Below are 22500 nucleotides of genomic sequence, written 5' to 3' on the forward strand. Positions count from 1 at the left end.
CCTTGAGAAGAGATGAACAGTATATTGGGGGGAGAGTGATGGAAATGGAGGTATAAGGAACGAGAAGGAGAGGGAGACCTAAGCGAAGGTGGATGGACTGTATCAAGGATGACCTTCGATCAAAGGGATTAACCAGCGATGAAGTGTGGGACAGAGGTAGATGGAGAACACTGGCCAGAAACATCGACCCCACATAAAAGTGGGAAAAGAGGCAGACAAAGTTGTTGCTGAGGATATCATTACTATAGGCTTCCTATCCCATAGCAGTTCGACAGCGCTTACAGTCACTAACAGAATTTTTTGGTCGTTATCACACAAAGGAAGAAGATCCCAGGCATGGCAATATGTGGTTGATAGAGCTATTTACAGCAAACATAAAAAATTACTCCTTTGTCTGCATCTTTTCCCACTTTTATGTGGGGTCGATGTTTCTGGACAGCTTTCTCCATCTACCTCTGTCCCACACTTCATCACCGAGGAGGAGAGGGAGACCAAAGAGAAGGTGGATGGACTGTATCAAGGATGACCTTCGATCAAAGGGATTAACCGGGGATGAAGTGTGGGACAGACTACAGAAGTGTACTAAATTTTTAAGGAGACCCAAAATAAGGTCGTTATAAGGATGACTGGAATTTAGCTTTGAGACTGTCGTCGCATGATGGATCGATGAGGCTTTCTGTCTCATTCACGCCTAAACATTTAATGTAATTCTTAATGTTTTTCACAATCTTCACTGGCCATATTGGTGGAAAACATTAAAAATTACATTAAACCTTTAAGCGTGAATGAGACAGAAAGCCTCATCGATCTATCATGCGACGACAGTCTCAAAGCTAAATTCCAGTCATCCTTATAGCGACCTCATTTTGGGTCTCCTTAACAATTCAATACACTTTAGATTGATAAAGTAATGGAAATTTTTATTAAATTTTCAACAACATATTTGTGTGAAAAGACATTTTCATCCGACAGCAATTAAGACTAGCTACCAGTTTCGGATTTATATAAAATCAGCTCTTCGTCTTACAGTATCATAGGAGCAAAAAAAAAAAAAAAAAAAAAAAAAAAAGATCTTATCGTAAATAAGCAAGAGCAAATATAACTAAAAATATGTAAGGCTTGAATAAAATTTAATTTCTTTGTAATAATTAAACTTGAACTTTGTTATATTAAATACTTGCCTTTCACACTGATGCAACTAAAGTTCTCTGATTGTTGTTTTCAAATAAATTTATCTTTTTTTTTTTAATTTTTATCAGTGGTCTGCCAAATTTCGAAGTGTACATTTAGTAGTTTATGAAGTTTGGAGGATAGGCGACCGCTGTCTTAGATATCTATAGAGGTTAACAATATTCAGTAACCTCTTTGGCAACATACTCCATGCTTCCAAAAATTCTTTTCAACTTTCAACTTTAAGTTATCCAGCACTTGGCATACTATGTTTTCCCATTCATCATCTCCTCCTACACCTATTGACGCATAGGGCCTCATAGAGGATTCTTTGGCTAGATTAATCAAAGGATAGCCAGTTCCTTGGGATGCGCAGTGCCTATCTAACTAAGACAAGTGACCCCCGCCGGTCTATACTAATTCCAGTAAGATCATTCGCCAGGCATCAGGCGTAAAAGCCGGAAAGACATCTTGTCAATCGGCTTAAACCCAAACCGTCACCCTGGTGCCAGTGACTTGATCAAGATTTGTGGTTACATTTGCAGGTATTAAAATGAACTTCCTACAGTTTTATGAATAAGGTTATGTAACCAGAGGCACACATCTGAAAGGGCATAGAAAAAAAAAATTCATGAGGAGAGTTGAAACGAAGATATCTAGAGAAAGGCCTTGTGCATGATGTTCTTTTGGGATGGATTGCCAGACACTTCAAGTGTATAGAAACAGGACTAAGATATCAGCCTTTCAATTGCCAAGTCAGAGTTTTGGATCCAATAAATGTAACTTTAAAAGGTCTCCTTAAATATACAGTAATGATAATTTACGGTAATTGTTTACAACACCACGCTCTCCATTTACTCCAAAATAATGCAATCCTGCAGTTCTCATCTTCTTGCACAGTAATTAGGTGGTTATTTAAATTCTGGGAAAGCAATAATTAGCAAGATATGTTGAGGAAGGGTGAAGGGGTTATAAAAAGAAAATAGCTCGGTTTCCTCACTAAACGACTTGGAACTGACATGTCAACATAGTCAACCAAACAGAATTCGTGATACCAGCGTACATAAAGAGAAGTTCGTGATGCCAGTGTACATTTGATATACTATATATTCAAAATATACTTATTCAAAATTGGATTAAATACTCAAAAGTCTCCATAAAATGTGCAATTTACAAAAAGTGACACTTTTGAGTAATCACTCAATTTTTTATTATGTATATTTTGAATATACAGTATATCAAATGTACGCTGGCATCACGAATTCTGTTTGGTTGACTATGTTGACATGTCAGTTCCAAGTCGTTTAGTGTGGAAACCGAGTTATTTTCTTTTTATAACCCCTTCCCCCTTCCTCAACATATCTAGCTAATTATTGACTTTCCCAGAATTTAAATAACAACCTAATTACTGTACAAGAAGATGAGAACTGCAGGATTGCATTATTTTGGAGTAAACGGAGAGTGTGGTGTTGTAAACAATTACCTAATTTACTTTATCCATGACAGTGTGGCGATTATTTTCACAGGCATAATGAAGCACGGCTTACGGTACATTTCTTCTCTGACTTTTTTTCAGGGCAAACTACCCAAGAGACTATCACCGAAACTACATTTACCACAACCACAACTTCAACTACACCTACAACAACAACCACTTCCACTACACCTACCACAACCACAACTTCAACTACACCTACAACAACAACCACTTCAACTACACCTACCACAACCACAACTTCCACTACACCTACCACAACCACAACTTCCACTACACCTACCACAACCACAACCTCCACTACACCTACCACAACAACCACTTCCACTACACCAACGACAACAACCACTTCAACCACACCTACCACAACAACAACTTCAACTACACCTACCACAACCACCACTACAACTACACCTACCACAACCACCACTTCCACTACACCTACCACAACCACCACTACGACTACACCTACCACCACTTCCACTACAACTACCACAACCACCACAACAACTACACCTACCACAACCACCACAACAACTACACCTACCACAACCACCACTATACCTACCACAACTACAACTACAAGACCGCCAATCAGTAAGTATTAACTTCATGAACACAACAAGCTTATTAAATGTTTATATATGATTGAGCAAATACTATATAATGATTTTGGCAATTTTGCACTGCATATCAAAATTAAAGTTCTAAATTGGGCATTATGAACCAGATTACAAGTAAAGCATTAAGGGTTAAATCAGCTGTCAAAATGTTACCAAAAGTATTACTTTCACTCAATGGAACCCAATAATTTTCTTTTCTTCAAGATTGCGATTTGGATATTACCATACGATCCGGGCAAACATATTACTGGCAAACTCCAAACTATCCCGCCAACTACCCAGAGAACATATCTTGCAAACTTATAATACGTGTAAGTATTCATTAGCATATCATCAATTTTGGCATTCCACTGACTTGAATAAGATGCCTATCACCGAGCTTATGCCCTGTCCACACGATCGTGCATACAAGACGGGCAAACAGTGATACCAGACCACAATAGTTAGTGAAAATTAGTGTTGATGACGTCAGAAGCGAGAAAACTGAAGGCAGAGATCTAGCAACACTCTATGATGCCAGATCCCCGTCTGTGGTTTTCACGCTTCTGACGTCATTAACCTTCATTCTAAGGCCCTGTCCACACTACCGGGCAGTCCCCGACGGGCAAACACTGTTACCATACCCTGTTTCAAGACACAAGGTGGGAGAGTGATCAGCGGGCACAAATGGAGGTGATTAAAGATGGGGAAACCACGGGCAAACAGTGTTTGTCGAACACAATTGTTACCAGGTAACATTATGAAGGAAGTGTTAATGACGTCAATAACGAGCACAAAGTGGTGTGTCGGACAGTGCCTTTGTTCGTAAGAGTCCGAGCTTCAGACACTCCGGAGGCGGAGTGGCACTATGGACGGAGTTCAACTTGTACACCAGATTAACTTTAACTTTTAGAAAATTAGGTATCACGTTCCCTGTAAACATAACTAGTTGTAATTCAGTTGTGGAGGGAAGCTGACTTTGAGATAGAAGAGAGGCTCAGTTGCTAATCAAACAGTACTGGCAGAACCCATGCTTATAAAATATCAAAGCAAATGTTTACAGAGACAGAAATAATCGCGTAGCAGCATTAAATAAAATAACGTCAGAACTTCCGAGAGGTGGAATGACTGTAACTGATTTAGAAGTCGAAAAGAATATGGAATCTAAAATAGGTCATTAAAAGAAGAGCTACGCAAATTGGAAAATTAAAAAAATCGGAGGTTGGTACAGAAGACATTTGCACAACCAAATTATGGCTTTTCGAAATACGATTATAGCATAACAGAATCTGTTTCAATTATAGACCCCTTAGTTTCATTTCCTCTAAGTGTTTGATCATGAGTAAAATTTGTAATTCTCTCTCTCTCTCTCTCTCTCTCTACAAGAACAGGGGAAACAAATTTTGAACATTTTATCTTTATCACTGAAACCATTTGGATTTAGTTACGAACACATAATCCGAAGTAAGACCAGTCTCAAACAGTTATTTCTAGAAATAATATAGGCTATACATTGCACGTTGATAACAATAACATCCTCAGTTCACTGAAGGGCTATTTTAAGTTAGGCATATGTGATTCTTTAAACTTCCAGATCTGCTTCTGGAAAAATACTACCTCTCTTATATGTGTCCTGCTTAGCTATAAAAGGTGTTTAGTTCTCCGATAAAATGTATAAAGCGTTTGGGCCCATCAGTATAGTTTTTAAAGTCTGATTCATAATCAACTTAAGATTCCTTGAAAATGGATGAATGGCTCCTCTTTTCGCTCCGTCTTTGCAACTAGTCCTTCCATGTGCCATTCCATCGTTCTCAAAAGATCAGGAATAATCATGCTGCATAATACAATTTATTGAATTGTGCTTTAATCTTATGGTGTACTATGGTTATGATGCTCCGTACTTGAAGCTGATAACTACTACTTGATTCTCGAGTACAGATTATAACACTGATATAGATAACAGAGATGCCAGCAGATATCAGCTTTGGACATTTCTTCCAGTCTCTGTCTGGTAAAAGGAGTAGAAATCCTGGTAGTCAGCTTCATCTGGTACCACTGTTTGTTACCATTTCAACTTCTCTCATTTCCACGCTTATGACGTCATTCTTTTTTAATTTAGATATGGTAACAGTTTTGATCGTCAGACACTGTTCGACCGTATGGACGCACCTTTACTAACTATTGTGGTCTGGTATCACTGTTTGCCCGTCGGGTATGCACGATCGTGTGGACAGGGCTTTAGATCTTTCCCTTAGCATGGGCTCTGAGTTGAATAAGGATATTCCCTCTTAATGTTTAAATGTGTTCAGTCCGTTGGTTCTGAGGAAATGCCTACCCATTAAGCTAACTGATTCCTAGGTATTCTTCAAAGCACAGCCCTATCAATACTAGGCAGGCAGTTAATTTTAATAGCCAGGCCTTCTCCATCATGAGGCTCAAAACTACACAGTATTCTAGAAGTTCTATTCCAGCTGTGACCAAGTTGTGGAATGATCTTCCTAATCGGGTTGCTGAATTAGTAGAACTTCAAAAGTTAAAAGTTGGAGCAAATGTTTTTATGATGACCAGGCTGACATGAGTCTTTTAATAGTTTATATATGACATATCTGTTTTTGACGTTGTTAATAGTTTATATAGGACATATCTGTTTTGACGTTGTTACTGTTTTTTAGAATGATTTATTGTTAATTTGTTCTCATCATTTATTTATTTCCTAATTTCCTTTCCTCACTGAACTATTTTTCCCTATTGGAGCCCTTGGGCTTATAGCATCTTGCTTTTCTAACTAGGGTTGTAGCTTGGCTAATAATAATAATAATAATAATAATAATAATAATTTACCTCTGAAGTGACACCATTTTTCTGCCATTTATGACGTGGCGAGCAAAATATTATCGACTGTTATGAAAAAAAAAAAAATGAATATTTGTCTTTTCATCAGTCGAATGGCATTGTTGCAAAGAATATTGAAATAACACACAATACACACTTTTAAATTTTGTTGTCAGCAAATACTTGCGACACATTATTTATTTCACATTATCCTACAGGCTACCGGTGTTTATGTGACTGTTTCTCCAGAGAGTAGTGTACAGATTTATTATCAATCAACTACCTGTGCTACTGCACCTGATCGCCTTGTAGTGCAAAACCCCACGACTCAAAAGTAAGTGATGAAATATGAAATTTGGCTGTGAGGAAATAAAATATATTCAGTTTCTTAACCCTTTTACCCCCAGGCTATTTGGAAATTTCCAACCCTTAACCCCCAGGGGGTTATTTTTTTCCCAGCCCATTTTGCAGTATATTTTTTTTAGATTGCTCTAAAATCCTTAATTTGGTCTCATTCTCTTGGAAAATGCCTGAATTTTCTCAAAAAATTCTCAAAAATATGAAAAAAAAATTTCTATAGCATTTTTTTGCAAGGACGTACCGGTACGTCCATGGGGGTAAAGGGATGGCTTTTGTGAAACGTACCAGTACGTCCTTTGGTGGTAAAAGGGTTAATGACACGCATAATTTTTAAAATCACACGAGTCAAACTATGAGCATATTTTTTTCAACCTTTCAACTAAATGCTAGCTAATGTCATCCTTAAATCCATGATGATCAATAAACATTAAACCATACATGTTTCCATTTTCAGTTACTGTGGATCATTCACTATGGGTTTCACTGTTAATGCCCTTTTCGGATCTAAAACTATGACCGCAACCTTCTATTCAAGTTCTGCGGATGGTGGTACTGCCAAGGGTTTCAGATACATGATAACAGGTAAACTGTTCTTTTTATTATTTAATTCCCAATTTCCTTGGAATAGGCAGAATATAAATGCCTATAGACACTAGACTCAATATCACTTTAGGAAGGATTAGAAGCTGATTCCTACATTCATAAGTAAAACTGAGGGCCTGTGTTTTTATCCTGAATTTCCTCATTAACCTTTACTTACTTCCTCCAGGAATTTCTAGATTAATTAAAAGATAAAGAATAATTCAAGCAAATTTTTAGGATAGAATAGCATTAGGAGCTCCCATCAATAGTAAATAACTTAATTAAGCACAGCAACCATCCAGTAGCTTATAGCCATTTTCTTTTTTACCTGTTGAACCACAACTAACTGAGCCAGAGTTAACTAAATGTCTTTTGTTATATGAAAGAAATGAGTCAATATCAGTCGATATAAAAAGCCAATAAGTAAACTGACCTACACATGGATTAAAACTAAATCATATATAATAGCAAATATAGTCAACATTTGTCAGGAAATACTCTTTACTCTATACATTAAGGGCGAAGCAAGCTGGAAGACATTCCTGTACGTTGATGCATCTTTCAAGAAATAAAACGTGGTTGCCGGCTCAAGAAAAATATGTAGCTGGCCTAATGTTATGGAAAACAAAGAAATCTAATAAGAAGAATTTCTAAAGTCTCCTTCACCAAAGTACTGCCGAGAATGACACTTCTTAAGTCTCTATAACCATTACTATTAAAAGCAAAAAAATGCAACGCTAGTTGGAAAGGCAGAATGCTACATGATCAAGGGCCACAATAGTGAAAGCAGAGCAGTTTGGAAAAGAAACGAAGTAAAGAATCAGTTAATGCAGAGAAAGCAAAACAAAATGAAGGGATTTTGACGAAGGAAAAATCTATTTCTGGGGAGAGACCTGTGACGCCCGGTGAAAAGTCCTTCTTTGTACAAGGTGCTCGCGCGAGGGTTTTAACCTCTGCATTCCATGCTTTTAATTTTCTCTGGTATATTTGGAAGATTTATATCAGAAAAAATACAAAGAAGGACTTTTCACCGGCCGTCACAGGTCGACCCAGAAAATGACATATAAACTATGAACTAAGACTTTATGTCTACCTGCACAACATTTGAACCATTTTTTTTGGTCCACTGATTCAATTACTGAATTTGGTAAAAAAAAGTACCATACCACAATTTAGTCAAAGATGGAATGAATACTGTGTGGCATACCTTACAAAATAAAAGTCAAGATTGTTTCAGTTAACTGCACACCTAGTACTATGAAGTGGATGGTGAAGATTGGGAAGATCTGAATGCAGAAAGATAGTCAAAATTAAGAAAATAATCTTATACTGTACACAGTATGTGCAATATGGTAACTAACAAGGGTGTCAAGAAACATATTAACATCTGGATCTAATACAAGTATTACCCACTGAAAAGTAGCATGAGTATGTCAAAAACATTGCAGAATACAGTGTACATATTAAAACACTTTCTGTTTTCAAACTCAAACAGGTGGGAGTTGGTAGGACTTTCTTAGTATCATTATCAAATTTTTGAGTAACAGATTGTAAAGGCCAGATGTTGATGGGCACCATAGTGAGTATAATAATGTGATATCTGGTGTTCCTCAGGGTAGTGTTTTTGTCCCATTACTTTTCATACTATATACACATGACATGTGGTTTGGCCAAGAAAACAAGCTCGATGCATGTGTTACGATCTTAAAATTATTACAGGTTCTTTTAATAATTAAAATAACTGTTTCCAACAACATCGATTGAAATGGGAAATGAATATAAAATGAAAAACACAACAAACTTATGCAAAGGAAATCAATGTCACTAATTCATTTACTCTAACTGACAAATCAAATCAATCAAAGCATCAAGAGAAAAAGGGAACAATCCGTAGGGTAGAAATATTTAAGGAATAGTTTTCTGAGGCTTCTGAGACAATACTGGTATGGAGACTTCAGGCTTCAGAACGTTGCAGAAGGCGGCCGAAGTTCAGATGAAACTGGCACGATGACCAGATTCGAAGACTGTCACAGAAAGGGTGGCATCAAAATGGGACATCTGAAGTCTTCTCCAAGAATACGATGATAGTGTTGAACTAAGGCAGGATGTAGGCAGTGTTGGCTACTTCTCGTCACAAGCAGGGAGGGCTGGCTGCTTCAATTTGTCTCTTCTTCTCAGCCATAACAGGATTTTGGAGATAGGCTTTTGTTGTCTCAAGGGAAGGTTAGAATCTGGCTCTATCAGAATTCTGGTCGTCTCTGTTTCTTATCTCGTTAGGACTTGGATCTCATCTGCTTCGGACATAGTTTCTCTATTGTCTTAAGTCCTGTCCTATCTCTCTTGGGCAATCTCTTCTTGAAGTTTATATACCCATGTATGGGCGGAGTTCATTACAGTGGGCAGTGGTCATTTCCATACAAGGCATTCTTTTTAACAATTCTGTCTCTCTATTGGCTTCCTAAAACACGCCCACTTCGATCACACCATGGAAGCTTTTAGAAGAAATTTCTGATGCAATCTGGACCACATATGAAGTCGTAACAAAAGGGCAGCATGTGTCCGTCCATGATGACATATTTCATAAACAAGGATTTCCTTCCAGCTCAGTTTCTCAAAATATGCTGACTCCACTAATTAAGACGATGACATCTTGGTCAAAACAGGACAGTCCCCTTATTGCAGCAGGCGCTCGAGGCTCTGTTAACTTTCTAAATGCTGACGACAGTGAAGTGATGACAGGTTTGACCAAACAATTCAGTAGTTGGATCTCGGCTCACTGCTTACACTTTGGGAATACAGTAGATATTTTTGTCTTCAAAACATATCCTTTTAATAATATTGAATCTACCTATAACAATATGCAGATGCTACTCTCTTGGTTTCAATTCCATTTCCTAAATATATATCCAGGGTTCCTGAATCCCTTAATAGAGATCTAGCTAAAACTATAGCATGGGACATGAATTGTAAAGTGCAAATTATAGGGGATGAAATTATACCATAATGAAACTCAAAATTATGATTGTAAGTAGGTTGAGGACAATGGCTCCTCAACATGAAGATATCTGCATAGGTAATGTTTCTTTAACTCTGTACAACTTTTAAAATTTTAGGTGTGATTCTCGATAGTAAATTTACTTTTGAGAATCACATCCAGTAGGTTTCTTCTTCAATTACACAAAAAATTGGCTTATTGATAAAGTCTCTAAGGATTTTCACTGATCAATCTATTTACTAGTGTTTTAATTCTTTAATTTTGTCTTGTATCGAGTATTGTTCTCCTGTATGGCCTTCAGCTGCCGAATCTTAATCCTAATCTGTTGGACAAAACCTTGTGGTTTATTAAACTTCTTATTCCTAGGCTAGATATCCACCTCTGACCCTGCCGTTCAATCCAGTTCTTTACGCATAAGACTTTTCATAACTCTGACCATCCTTTGCATTCAGGTCTTCCCAAACAGTACCACCCTGCCCATAATACTAAGTATACAGTTAATTCTAATAGACATGCCTTCTCAATAATGAGGGTCAACACAACACAATACAGTGATACCTCTGGATACGAAAGTTTCTGCTTACGAAAAATTCAGGATACGAAAAGCGATACAAAGATTTTTATGCCCCAGTATACAAAAAAATTTTCAGGATACGAAAAGCTTACGAGATCCCAAATCGTTGCCGAGAGTACAGTACCTTTTTTTTCAGGGTATCAACCCTTAATTTAGGTGTACAGGTAACAATACACCTTCACTGATCCAAATGCTTTACATACAGTACCGTAACTTTTATACAGTAGTAAAGAAAATGGACCGTTTTCTTAGGGCTTGGAGGGGATAACTAGGCTATAACTACATTATTGAATAATCTCATGGTGGTTTCTGGAATGGATTAGGCTGTTTTTAACGGTTGGGTTAATTATTGAATGATAGAAATGGCTGCATTGCATGTTTATTACTACAGTTTAGCGTGTTTATGAAAGAAAAGGTGACTTTTTGTAAGGCTTGGAACGGATTAGGCTATTTACATGTAAAACGCGACTCAGGATACGAAAAAATCAGGATACGAAACCGTATCCTGAACGGATTACTTTCGTATCCTGAGGCATCACTGTACTGTATTCCAGAAACTTTATTCCCGCTATCACCAGATTGTGGAATGATCTTCCTCATCAGACACTTGAATCTGTGGAACTTCAGAAATTCATACTTGCACCTAATGTTTTATGTTGAACAGGCTGACATAAGTCTCTCTTTATAGTATATACTGTATATAACAGACCTATTATATTGTTACTGTTCTTAAAATGTTTTGTATCAATTGTTCATTACTTCTCTTGTAGTCTAGTTATTTCTTTATTTCCTTTTCTCACTGGGCTATTTTTCCATGTTGAAGTCCTTGAGCTTATAGCATCCCACTTTTCCAACTAGGGTAGTAGCTTAGCTAGGAATAATAATAATAATAATGTATGTACACATATATGTGCATAAATGTGTATATGCATGTACATGAATGTTTGCAAGAATGTAGGTACATGTACAGTATATGGGTGGAAATGCATATATACATGAATGTGTGTAAGAATATGCATGTACATGTTTCTGGATATACAGTACTGTACAGTATATGGATTTGGGAAATTATTTATGATAAATTTGTACTAGTGTAAAGATACAGTACTGTATTGTAAATAACTATTTGAAGGCCTAGAAAAGGGAAAAAAACAACTTAAAATCTGACCCGACTCTTGAAACACCTCACCTGTCTAATGGGACATGAGCTCTTCCCACGCAGGGCAGGACATGTTGTCTAGCTAATACAGGTGGTCTATTTTTCTGATGTTTTGTTCTACCAAAGTTTGTACGTATGTCCACACTCTCCCCGTAGATATATTGGAAAGTTATATCAGTCCTCTTGATGATGCTGTAAAACAAAACTGGTCAGGTTTCATTCTATATTTCAATTTTTTCTCTGATGCAATTGAATTGCCTTAGTGGGGGTCAACGTGTTCCCTACGAGAATCTTCATATTTTTGTAGCGTCTTCTGACTCTTCGGCCGAAGCCTTTGGTTAACGAGAGGATGCTTATTCTTTTTCATTTAATCCGATCACTACAGTACTGTTTGAACAAAAATGTCTTTATAAAGTGATTAGTGATTAACCCTTTTACCCCCAAAGGACGTACTGGTACGTTTCACAAAAGCCATCCCTTTACCCCCATGGACGTACCGGTACGTCCTTGCAAAAAAATGCTATAAGAATTGGTTTTTCATATTTTTTGATAATTTTTTTTTTAGAAAATTCAGGCATTTTCCAAGAGAATGAGACCAACCTGACCTCTCTATGACAAAAATTAAGGCTGTTAGAGCAATTTAAAGAAAATATACTGCAAAATGTGCTGGGAAAAAAATAACCCCTTGGGGGTTAAGGGTTAGAAATTTCCAAATACCCCGGGGGTTAAAGTGATTAACATAAGTTTACAATTTCTTTTATATGAGGTTCAGCTAAAATTATGATGAATTGTTTTGAAATTATGCTTATAGAAAATGAAGATATTTTACAAATACATTGCAGCCATAGAATGGCGAGAGGTCAAATTTGCTTAGATCTGAGGAAAGAAAGAGAAAAAAATTATTTTAAGAAAGAAAATAAACATTCCCGTAATAAGAGAAAATTCTGATGAGTTTTAGTTTAGCAATACAAAATAGGTACTCAAAGCTACATGATAAAATGGAGACAAGTAAAGAAGAAACGAATAGTAATTTAACAAAATTTGTATTGGAATCAGCACAAGTGATAGGTGGAGAATTTTAAAAGCAAAATCAAGGAAAACTATCTGAAAACACCAAAAACCTAATAAAGAAAAGATTGGAAATGAGGGTAAAATCTAAGAGAGATTAAACAGAATAAGCAGAACTATCCAAAACGATATACAAATTATAAACCCAAGACATTTATAAACACATCAAGACCAAAAATGAGAAAACACTAAAAAAGGGATTTTGACGAAGGAAAAATCTATTTCTGGGGAGAGACCTGTGACGCCCGGTGAAAAAGTCCTTCTTTGTACTTTTTCTGATATAAATCATCCAAATATACCAGAGAAAATTAAAAGCATGGAATGCAGAGGTTACAACCCTCGCGCGAGCACCTTGTTGGTGTCATATATCTAACAAGAGCGTTTGTAAAACACTATTCACAGGCTGTCTTCCATTTAGATAATCCCTTCATCAAAGGGGGAGGGCCGTGACAGGCCCTAGAGAATACAGTTGGGTGATAAAAATTGCAGAGGATTTCTATACAATGCTATACAATAGTGATATAAGTAATAACTTTGACAATAAAAATAATGAAACACCTGAGCCAGTACCAAACGTAGCAGTAGAAGTAAAGAATGCATTAAAAGGAATGAACAGAGGCAAAGCAACAGAAGATGCCCTAACAATTGATTTAATAATAAATGCAAGAGATTTCATAGTAAAACTCAAAATATCTGCAAGAGTGCTCTATACATAAGATTGAAAAAAAAAATCATTATATTTATTCCCAAAAAGAGAAACACAAAAGACCCGAAAATTACTTCCCAATAAGTTTACTTTCAGTAATATATAAAATATTTACAAAGATCATATTAGGTCAAATAGAAAGACAACTAGACTTTAATCAACCAAGAGAGCAAGACATTCTTCTTCTTCTTTAGATTGCCCGGAGCTTCTCTCCGGACAGGGGCTTTTTGACGGTGCGTCTAGCCCCTAGAGGGCAAGACAGGGTTTATATGTAGGTATTCTACAACTAACCATATCCATGTAATAACCAGCTGATGAAGAAATAAACAGAATATGACAAACAACTATGAATGGCATTTACAGACTATGAGAAAGCTTTTGATTAAGTCAAAACCTTAACAGTAATGAAAGCCCTTCAAAGACAAGGAATAGATGAATCATACGTTAGAACACTTAAAAATATCTATATAGGAAGTGCAGCAATCCTAGAACTACATGAAAGCTAGTGAGAAGATTCCAATTGAGAAAGCAGTTAAACAGGAAGATCCCATCTCTCCTAAATTATTCACAACATGTCTAGAAGAAGTTTTTAAGAATTTAGATTGGAAAAATGTAGGAATTAATATTAAAGGGAAATACCTTAACAACTTAAGATTTGCAAATGGCATAATTGTGTTGAGAGAATCATGAGAGTGACTACAAAAGATGATAGGAGATTTGAAATGAGAAAGCAGAAATGTAAGACTGAAAGTGAATATGAGTAAAACGAAGATAATGTTCAATGAAAATGCAGACAATAAGAGTTATGGACGAACCTCCAGAGATTGTTAATGGATATACATTCTTACTTAGGACAGACAGTAAGGGGTTCCCCAGGACACAAGACCAAAATTAAAAGAATGATAAGCATGGGATGGAGAGATTTTGATAAACAAAATGAGATTATGAAATATAAAATGCCACTTTCTATAAAAAATACTAAAATGCCACTTTCTATAAAAAATACAAGTATCTAATCAGACGGTTCTACCAGTATTAATTTAAGCATCAGAAACTTGGAGCCTTACTAAAGCCTTAAAACATAAGGTAGTTTCAACTCAAAGAGCTATGGAAAGAATAATGATAGGAATAACACTAAGAGACAGAAAGAGAGTAACATGGATACGAGAGCAAACTAAAGTAGAGGATACTCTAACAACATGTAAGAAAAAGAAAGGGACATGGACATGACATATAATGAGAGACAGATAATAGATGGGCATTAAGAATAAACAGAATGGGTCCATAGAGACTGCAAAAGGAGCAAGGGAAGGAAGAGAAGACGATGGAATGACGAACTAAGAAAGTTTGCAGGGTGGACTAGTATAGAAAGACCATAAACAGATGCAAATGGAAGGACATATCTGAGGCCTTTGTTCAAAAGTGGATTGCAATTACTCCACCAATGAACAAATGACTCCAAAACAAAATCAATTTACCCTTTTTCTTTCATTTAATTTCACTTCAATTTTGTGGCCCATGACTTTCTTGTTTACCAAATGTTTTATGAAAAATCCTTTGTAAATTCAATATGCAAATTTGATATCAACTATACTAATGTTCTTTCTTTTTTCAGCTTTTTAAATAAATACAGAAGAGCTTATCGTCGTCATCTCAAGAGATAACGTAAAAGAATAAAACATTGGATGCTTAGTATTGCAAATAAAAATATGTCAAGTGTTGAAATAAATATTTAAATATCAAATATTTCATAAAAAATAATTATGGTAATCTGCTATTTTAAGTTAACTACATTGGTTACAGCACAATAAAATCAAATAAATTTAATGTATTAAAAGTATTTCATTTATTTAACCTTTACTAATTTATTTAACAAGAGAGAATAAAAAGGATATGGATTAAAGAATATACATGAGAAATGAAAGGTAAGAAGGAGGCCAAGAAGAAATGGGAAGAATCACAGCTACAAGAGAGAGAGAGATTTATGGAGAAAGCAAGGAGGTGAAGAGGGTAGTAGTCCAAGCTAAGGCTAGGCCATATGCTGAGGTGTATAATGAGATTGGAACAAAGGAAAGAATGAACAAAATGATCGAACTGTCAAAAGCAAGATATCCATCCATCCATATACCAAGGCACTTCCCCCAATTTTGAGGGGTAGCCGACACCAACAATGAAACAAAACAAAAAGGGGACCTCTACTCTCTATGTTCCTTCAGCCTAATCAGGGACTCAACCGAGTTCAGCTGGTACTAATATAGAAGTACAAAAGATATTACCCACATTAAGCGCATTAAAGACCATGATTGTGTGGTATTAAGAAAAAAAGAAGACATCTTGAAGCAATGCCACCCGTAGAAATACTACCACTAGAGAGTTATGAGGTCCTTTGACTGGCCAGACAGTAGTAGGCTACATTGGATCCTTTTCTCTGGTTACGGTTCACTTTCTCTTTGCCTACACATACACCGAATAGTCTGGCTTATTCTTTACAGTTTATCCTCTGTCCTCATACACCTAACAACACTGAGATTACCAAACAATTCTTCTTCACCAAAGAGGTTAATTACTGCACTGTAATTGTTCAGGAGCTACTTTCCTCTTGGTAAGGGTAGAAGAGACTCTTAAAGTGTGGTAAGCAGCTCTTCTTGGATGACACTCCAAAATCAAACCATTGTTCTCTAAGTCTTGGGTAGTGCCATAGCCTCTGTACCATGGTCTTCCTCTGTCTTGGGTTAGAGTTCTCTTGCTTGAGGGTACACTCGAGCCCACTATTCTATCTAATCTCCCTTCCTCTTGTTTTGTTAAAGTTTCTACAGTTTATATAGGAAATATTTATTTTAATGCTACTGTTCCTAAGATATTTTATTTTTCCTTGTTTCGTTGCCTCACTGGTCTATTTTCCCTGTTGAAGCCCCTGGACTTATAGCATCCTACTTTTCCAAATAGGATTGTAGCTTAGCAAGTAATAATAATAATAATAATAATAATAACAATAATAATAATATTAATAATATTAATAATAATAATAATAATAATGGAAGAAGTACTCTGAACAGCTCTTAAATGAAAAAAAATTAGACTAGTATGAGAAGACTGACAACCAAACATGGGCATGGTAATGGGGTTTTCTAGGCAAGAGGTAGTAAATGCACTGAAAAAGATGAAGTATGGTAAGGCAACAGATCCAGAAATGATCCCTGAGGAAGCATGGAAAGTATTAGGAGATGAAGGGGCGGATGTCTTATACAATCTAATGATAAAGATACTTGAAAAAGAAAAGGTACCTGAGGAGTAGCGAGATAGTACAGTATATTGATCCCAATTTTCAAAAGCATAGGTGATGTTCAAGACTGTGGTAACTACAGAGGCATCAAACTGGTGTCCCACACCATGAAGATATTGAAAAGGATAATGAATGGCAGAATAAGAGAAGAAGTAGAAATAGGAAAAGAACAAATGGGATTTATGAAAGGAAGTGGAACCACAGAGTGTATATTTTGTCTGAAACAACTGGTGAAGAAATTCATAGGAAAGCAAAGGGATTTAAATTTGGTGTTCATATACCTTGAAAAAGCTTATGGCCGAGTTCCGAGAGAAGTATGGAGGTGTATGAGGAAGAAGATGGTCCCAGAAAAGTATGTGCTAATGATCCAAGAGATGTATCAGGAGGTGTATGCAAGAGTGAGGAGCACTGTAGGAGTGACGGAAGGATTGGAGGCGAGATTAGGATTGCTCCAGGGATCAATACTTAGTCCATTCATTTTCAATATAGTAATAGATGTTATGACTAAAGAGGTTAGAGAGGCAGTGCCATAGAGCATATTGTATGAAGATGATAACATTTTGTGTGCTGAGAGAAGGGAAGACCTGAAAATTAAGCTAGAAAGGTGGAGAAGAGCACTGGAGGACAGAGGAATGAAAATAAGCAGTTCCAAAAGAGAATACATGTGTTCCACCAGTGAGGGTGGTGGTAGAGAAAGTATTAGGTTGGGAGGAGAAGAAATAAAGAGAGTAGACAAGCTTAAGTACCAGGAATCCATAATCAGTGCTGGTGGAAGTATGGGAGAAGTAAAACACTGTATATAGGAAAGCTGGAACAACTGGAGAGCTGCCTCTCGAGTTCTTTGTGACAAAAGAGTGCCACTTAGACTTGAAGGAAATTTTCAAAAGACGGTCATAAGAACAGCGATGCTATATGGTACAGAGACAGCAAGCCTAAGGAAAACTGATGAGAAAAAGATGGATGTAGCAGAAATGAGAATACTTAGGTGGATGTCTGGAATGACAAGAAAGGATATAATTAAGAATGACGAGTTCAGAGGATCAACAAATGTTTTGGAAATATCAAAGAAAGTGCAAGAAGGAAGAATGAGATGGTATGGGCATGTGGGGAGGCATACAATGGAAAACAAAGTTCATGGTAGAAGAAGGGGAAGACTAAGAAGGGACTGCATACGGAAAGACTTGAGGGAGAAGGGAAATGATGAAGCAGAGGCACAAGACAAAAATAGATGGAAAAGGCTCATTCGAAACGCGACCCCAAATAGAAATGAGAATAAGCCGAAGAAGAAGACATTGAGAGATTAAAACAAAGCAGACTTTATCACTTATCATTTAAGGGGCTACTGTAAATTATTTTGGGCACCAAAATCATGAGGGTACAGTATACAACTTTCAGGGGAGTATCTAAGCTAGCAAACAATGCACTGTACTTTAAATTGACATATCAAAACTATATACAGTACATAAAATCTTAGAATTGCTGATGTAATTGAAATAATATATTGTACTAGGTTAAAATACACATAATAATTGTATAATTTATTCATTTTTAACAATAATTACAGATTGCAATAAAATACAGGGTTAACAAACATGCTACAATTCTAAAATTTATTAATTCTTAATCTCAATCACAGCCAGTGTCTCTTAAACTACATATGATAAAAAAACTTTTTACAGAATTGGGGCATGGTCCATTAAGAGAAGTAATTCTTCAATGTGTTACCACTAGTCTTTTGTTTCTTTTTCGGACGACCATTTACCTGTAATGTCTTTTTCTTCCCATTTTCACTCTTTGTTGATCCAAAGAAACTGCTACCAGAGCTCCTTTCATGGTTCTCAGTAATTCTTTCTGAAGACTCTTTTTCCCGGATGATTTCATCTATTGTTTTCTTGTTCAGACATTCATCCAAGTGCTCATTTAAGAGATTTACTTCATAAAATTGACACTGATTACAGACGGGACACATAAACTCTTCATGATCTTGCCCATTAGGTGGGTTAATTTGAACGAGTTCAGCTCTAGGATCACTTGGACAATCCTCCTTGTCACTGGAACATGTCGTACTGCTGAGTTTTTGGGGTGATACCATACTTTCCGTAGTTTTAGGGTCTAGAACTGGATTTTCAATAATATCCTTCCCATCCAACCCTTTGGACTGAAATGCAGAACTTTCCAGACACTCATTAACATGGGTATTAAACTTTGTGATGGAAGTTGTACTTATATCTTTGTAACATACTGGACATTCAAAGTTCATATTCAATTGAGTATTTCTTTTCCCTTCTGATTTAGTGAAAAAACTATCGATACAGATGGTTTTAGCACTCTCCTTTTTACTTTGAATGCTCTCATTATCAATGTTTGAAAAATTTGATACAGTAGGCTGAATACCTCTATCTTTGCAATTAACAATTTGCTCTGTATTAAAGACCTCCAACATATCACTGTTGTTTTCAATTATTCTAGCTACTTCGCTATGACTGTCAACAAGTGTTTTTGAAGATTTGCCAGATTCCAAACTCTTAGATTGACCTGCTTTAGAAAAGAGATCGGTAATAGTAACTTGACGAACTGAACCCAATTCAGAGGAGCTCAATAATGATGACATACGAACACCAATCAAACGAATAGACAGAGGCTCTTTTGATGAGTCCATTTCATGCTGAAGGAGTCTCCGAGCAGTTGCAATCAATGTTTCATAAGAACGTGTAGCTTCTAAGAACGAATGAGCTTTTGTCTTTACCTGAAAACTGATAGTTTTAATCTTCAAAGTGAATACCTTACCATATATATCTTTTTCTAACATCTCATCAGCTAGTTCTTGACACAGATCCTCAACTTGTTGAAACAGGAAAGCCTTGTCTGCTGTTCCACGGAAAGTGGTCTCTGTACTTATTGATTTCCTATCTCTTTCTGTCCACATCTCTAAACTTGTGCTCCCTAAACCCAAGGCAATTCTCATAAAATGATTATAATTTATATCACTGAAAATAAGCCTTAGAAGGCCACGCTTTTCTAGTAAATCTGAACAAACATTTACTCCCAGAGCAGTTAGCTGTTGCTCCATTACATTTCCAATGCCACTCACCTGGAAGAGGGAAAAAAAAAACAAAATAGAACTCAAAACCATTTTCTTCATTCTATAAATAATAATCTCTCCCATTTTTCACTCCTTGTAAGCTCCCTACAACAATGGGGTGTTAGCTTGGATCGTCACAACAGGTGAAAGAAGTGTTAAAACTTCCTTTTGGGTGAATACCCATTACTGGAAATAACCTTCAACATTTTACATAACAAGGCCATAGATGCCATGATGATCTGAAACCATTACAGGAGAAATATCAACTGGAAGAAATTAGAAAAAGACACCACAATTATAACAGGAGGTTTATATTAAGCCAGCATAAATATCATTTCAGGCTTTTTTATCTGTCAAAATATTTCAAACACATTAATTTACTTAATTCAAGTAGCCAATTGGTTGAGATAATCTGTGCAGCTTTCCAATAATATTGTTTGATTAGAGATGGATAAAACTGGTAATAAGTTTTAATATTTAAGGACCTTTAGCTGTACCTATAGAATTCTGCCAGCATAAGTTTTAAAAATATGTGAAAATTTCCATAAAAGTATGAATCTGGGTTAAACGCATCAATAAGTTGGAGCTATTATTATTGTTATTATTATTATTGTAAGCATAGCTGCTACCTTAACTAGAATAGCAAAATGCTAGAAGCCCTATGAACGTAATATGGCAAAATGGGCAGTAGAGCCTACATAAAAAAAAAATGAGAAGTACACAACAAAATGAATAACAATATGAAAATTACTATATACTAAGGATTGCATTGATGTAATGAGGAGAAATGGTAGAGAAAGAGGGATACCGTTTTTTATTAACTACAGTAATACATTTTTACATAATCAATTCCACATAACAGTGATTTGATAAAAAAATTATTTTCTAGTAAGATACACTATAATGTATGATGAAATTAGTTCTAAAACAAAATAAAATAGGTAAAATAAAATCTAATACTTTTAATGATCAGTTGTGTTCTGCCTTAACATCTATTTTATTAATTTTTTTATAAAAATAAATGAAGAACAAATGCACAAACACATTTGTAAAAATAGTAATAGTATAATACACGGTATACCTAAATTTAATCATACTTTGGAATGACATGCATATATGGTATACATAAGTCTTATTGCTTAGTTTATAAATGACAGATCCATTTTAAAATTGTTGCTGAGCTCTAAATATTTCACATTTTTTATTCATTACTTCTCAAAGATATTTTATCTATTTCTTTGTTTCCTTTCCTCACAGGGTTACTTTCCTTGTTGGATCCATAGGGCTTGTAGCATCCAGCATTTTAAATCACATTTGTAGCCTAGCTAGTAATAACAATAATAAAGTTCAAAGGCACCAGTTTATATAACTTTACACATAGTATTTTATGTACATATAAGAATCCAAACTTATTCTGCTGGCAAAATAATTCATGGAATCTAATTCTATGTAAATCGATATAAAAGGAAGAGAAAAATGGTATATAGATATTTTATCTTTCATAACTAATAAATCTAATCTTTCCTCAAGCAAATTGGGTATTATGATCACTAGGCCTAAAAGTATCTCTACAGTAACATTCTGATTAACCCTTTTACCCCCAAAGGACGTACTGGTACGTTTCACAAAAGCCATCCCTTTACCCCCATGGACGTACCGGTACGTCCTTGCAAAAAAATGCTATAAAAATTATTTTTTTCAAATTTTTGATAATTTTTTGAGAAAATTCAGACATTTTCCAAGAGAATGAGACCAACCTGACCTCTCTATGACAAAAATTGAGGCTGTTAGAGCAATTTAAAAGAAATATACACCAAAATGTGCTGGGAAAAAAGTAACCCCTTGGGGGTTAAGGGTTGGAAATTTCCAAAAAGCCTGGGGGTAAAAGGGTTAACTGGCACATTTAAGACCAGAGAAGCAGCTGATAACCAAATAGAGTAACACTGAGATGGAACGCCTGAACTCGAACAATTCAGTGATCAAGCACAATTTTTTAATTTTACCCCCACCATAAGGTTAAATTTCGAGCACATTTTGCTATATAATTTTTTTAAATTGCTCTAAAAAGCTTAATTTTTGTCCTAAAGAGGTCAGGTTGGTCTCATTCTTTTGGAAAATGCCTGAAGTTTCTCGTAAAATATCAAAAGTATGTGAAAATATGTAATTAACAGTGTTTTGCAAGAACGTACCGGTACGTCCTTTGGGGGTGAAAGGGTTAACAACTATTTGTTTCAGAGAACGAACAGTTAATTAGAGGTTGAGACAAAGGCAAACACAATGAAGAGGAGGAGAAAAGGGATACTGCCTCTCATTCAGTGATGAAGGAAATGGAGGCAAAATGGGGCGATTTGTACAATTTTGGAGAATATTATCATCTAAATAAGGAAGTATGCAGCAGACTAAGAATTTTCATAATGGCAAAGCATTAAATAATCTCAAAAACACTTTAAAACAGATGCAGAAACAATCCCCTCTTGATAATTTTTGAGTAAAAAAGTGAAGTGAATCACAGGTAGTATGGGAAAAAATTCAGAGAAGAAAGAATCCCAGATGGGCAGTTAGTTACTACATGTTTCTACAGAAGGAGACTCC

General features: G+C 35.9%; 3 protein-coding genes across 4 annotated transcripts in view; 2 read left to right on the forward strand and 1 right to left on the reverse strand.

Moving 5' to 3' along the window:
* Positions 1-15347, forward strand: part of LOC137657228 (uncharacterized) — a 37253-nt gene extending 21906 nt beyond the window's left edge. Inside the window, exons 5-9 of the mRNA XM_068391569.1 lie at positions 2747-3262; positions 3493-3599; positions 6318-6433; positions 6914-7041; positions 15159-15347. Coding sequence (XP_068247670.1) covers positions 2747-3262; positions 3493-3599; positions 6318-6433; positions 6914-7041; positions 15159-15166 — 875 coding nt within the window. The 3' untranslated portion in view covers positions 15167-15347. The remainder of the gene's footprint in view (positions 1-2746; positions 3263-3492; positions 3600-6317; positions 6434-6913; positions 7042-15158) is intronic.
* Positions 15348-17731: 2384 nt separating this feature from the next.
* On the forward strand, positions 17732-18130 carry LOC137657229 (uncharacterized). The gene has a single exon (XM_068391570.1). The coding sequence runs from the start codon at positions 17732-17734 to the stop codon at positions 18128-18130; it is 399 nt and encodes a 132-aa protein (XP_068247671.1).
* A 221-nt stretch (positions 18131-18351) lies between these two features.
* The window catches only part of LOC137657722 (DNA polymerase kappa-like), an 83911-nt gene continuing 79762 nt past the window's right edge, over positions 18352-22500 (reverse strand). For both annotated transcript variants that reach the window (XM_068392159.1, XM_068392160.1), the window contains exon 8: positions 18352-19917. In XM_068392159.1, coding sequence (XP_068248260.1) covers positions 18523-19917 — 1395 coding nt within the window. In that variant the 3' untranslated portion in view covers positions 18352-18522. The remainder of the gene's footprint in view (positions 19918-22500) is intronic.

This window comes from Palaemon carinicauda, chromosome 18 (genome assembly GCF_036898095.1).
Source record: "Palaemon carinicauda isolate YSFRI2023 chromosome 18, ASM3689809v2, whole genome shotgun sequence".
Lineage (NCBI taxonomy): Eukaryota > Metazoa > Arthropoda > Malacostraca > Decapoda > Palaemonidae > Palaemon > Palaemon carinicauda.

Bases quoted from the DNA above. Each gene is read 5' to 3' on its own strand.
- LOC137657229 (XM_068391570.1), top strand. From the start codon at position 17,732: ATGCTATATGGTACAGAGACAGCAAGCCTAAGGAAAACTGATGAGAAA.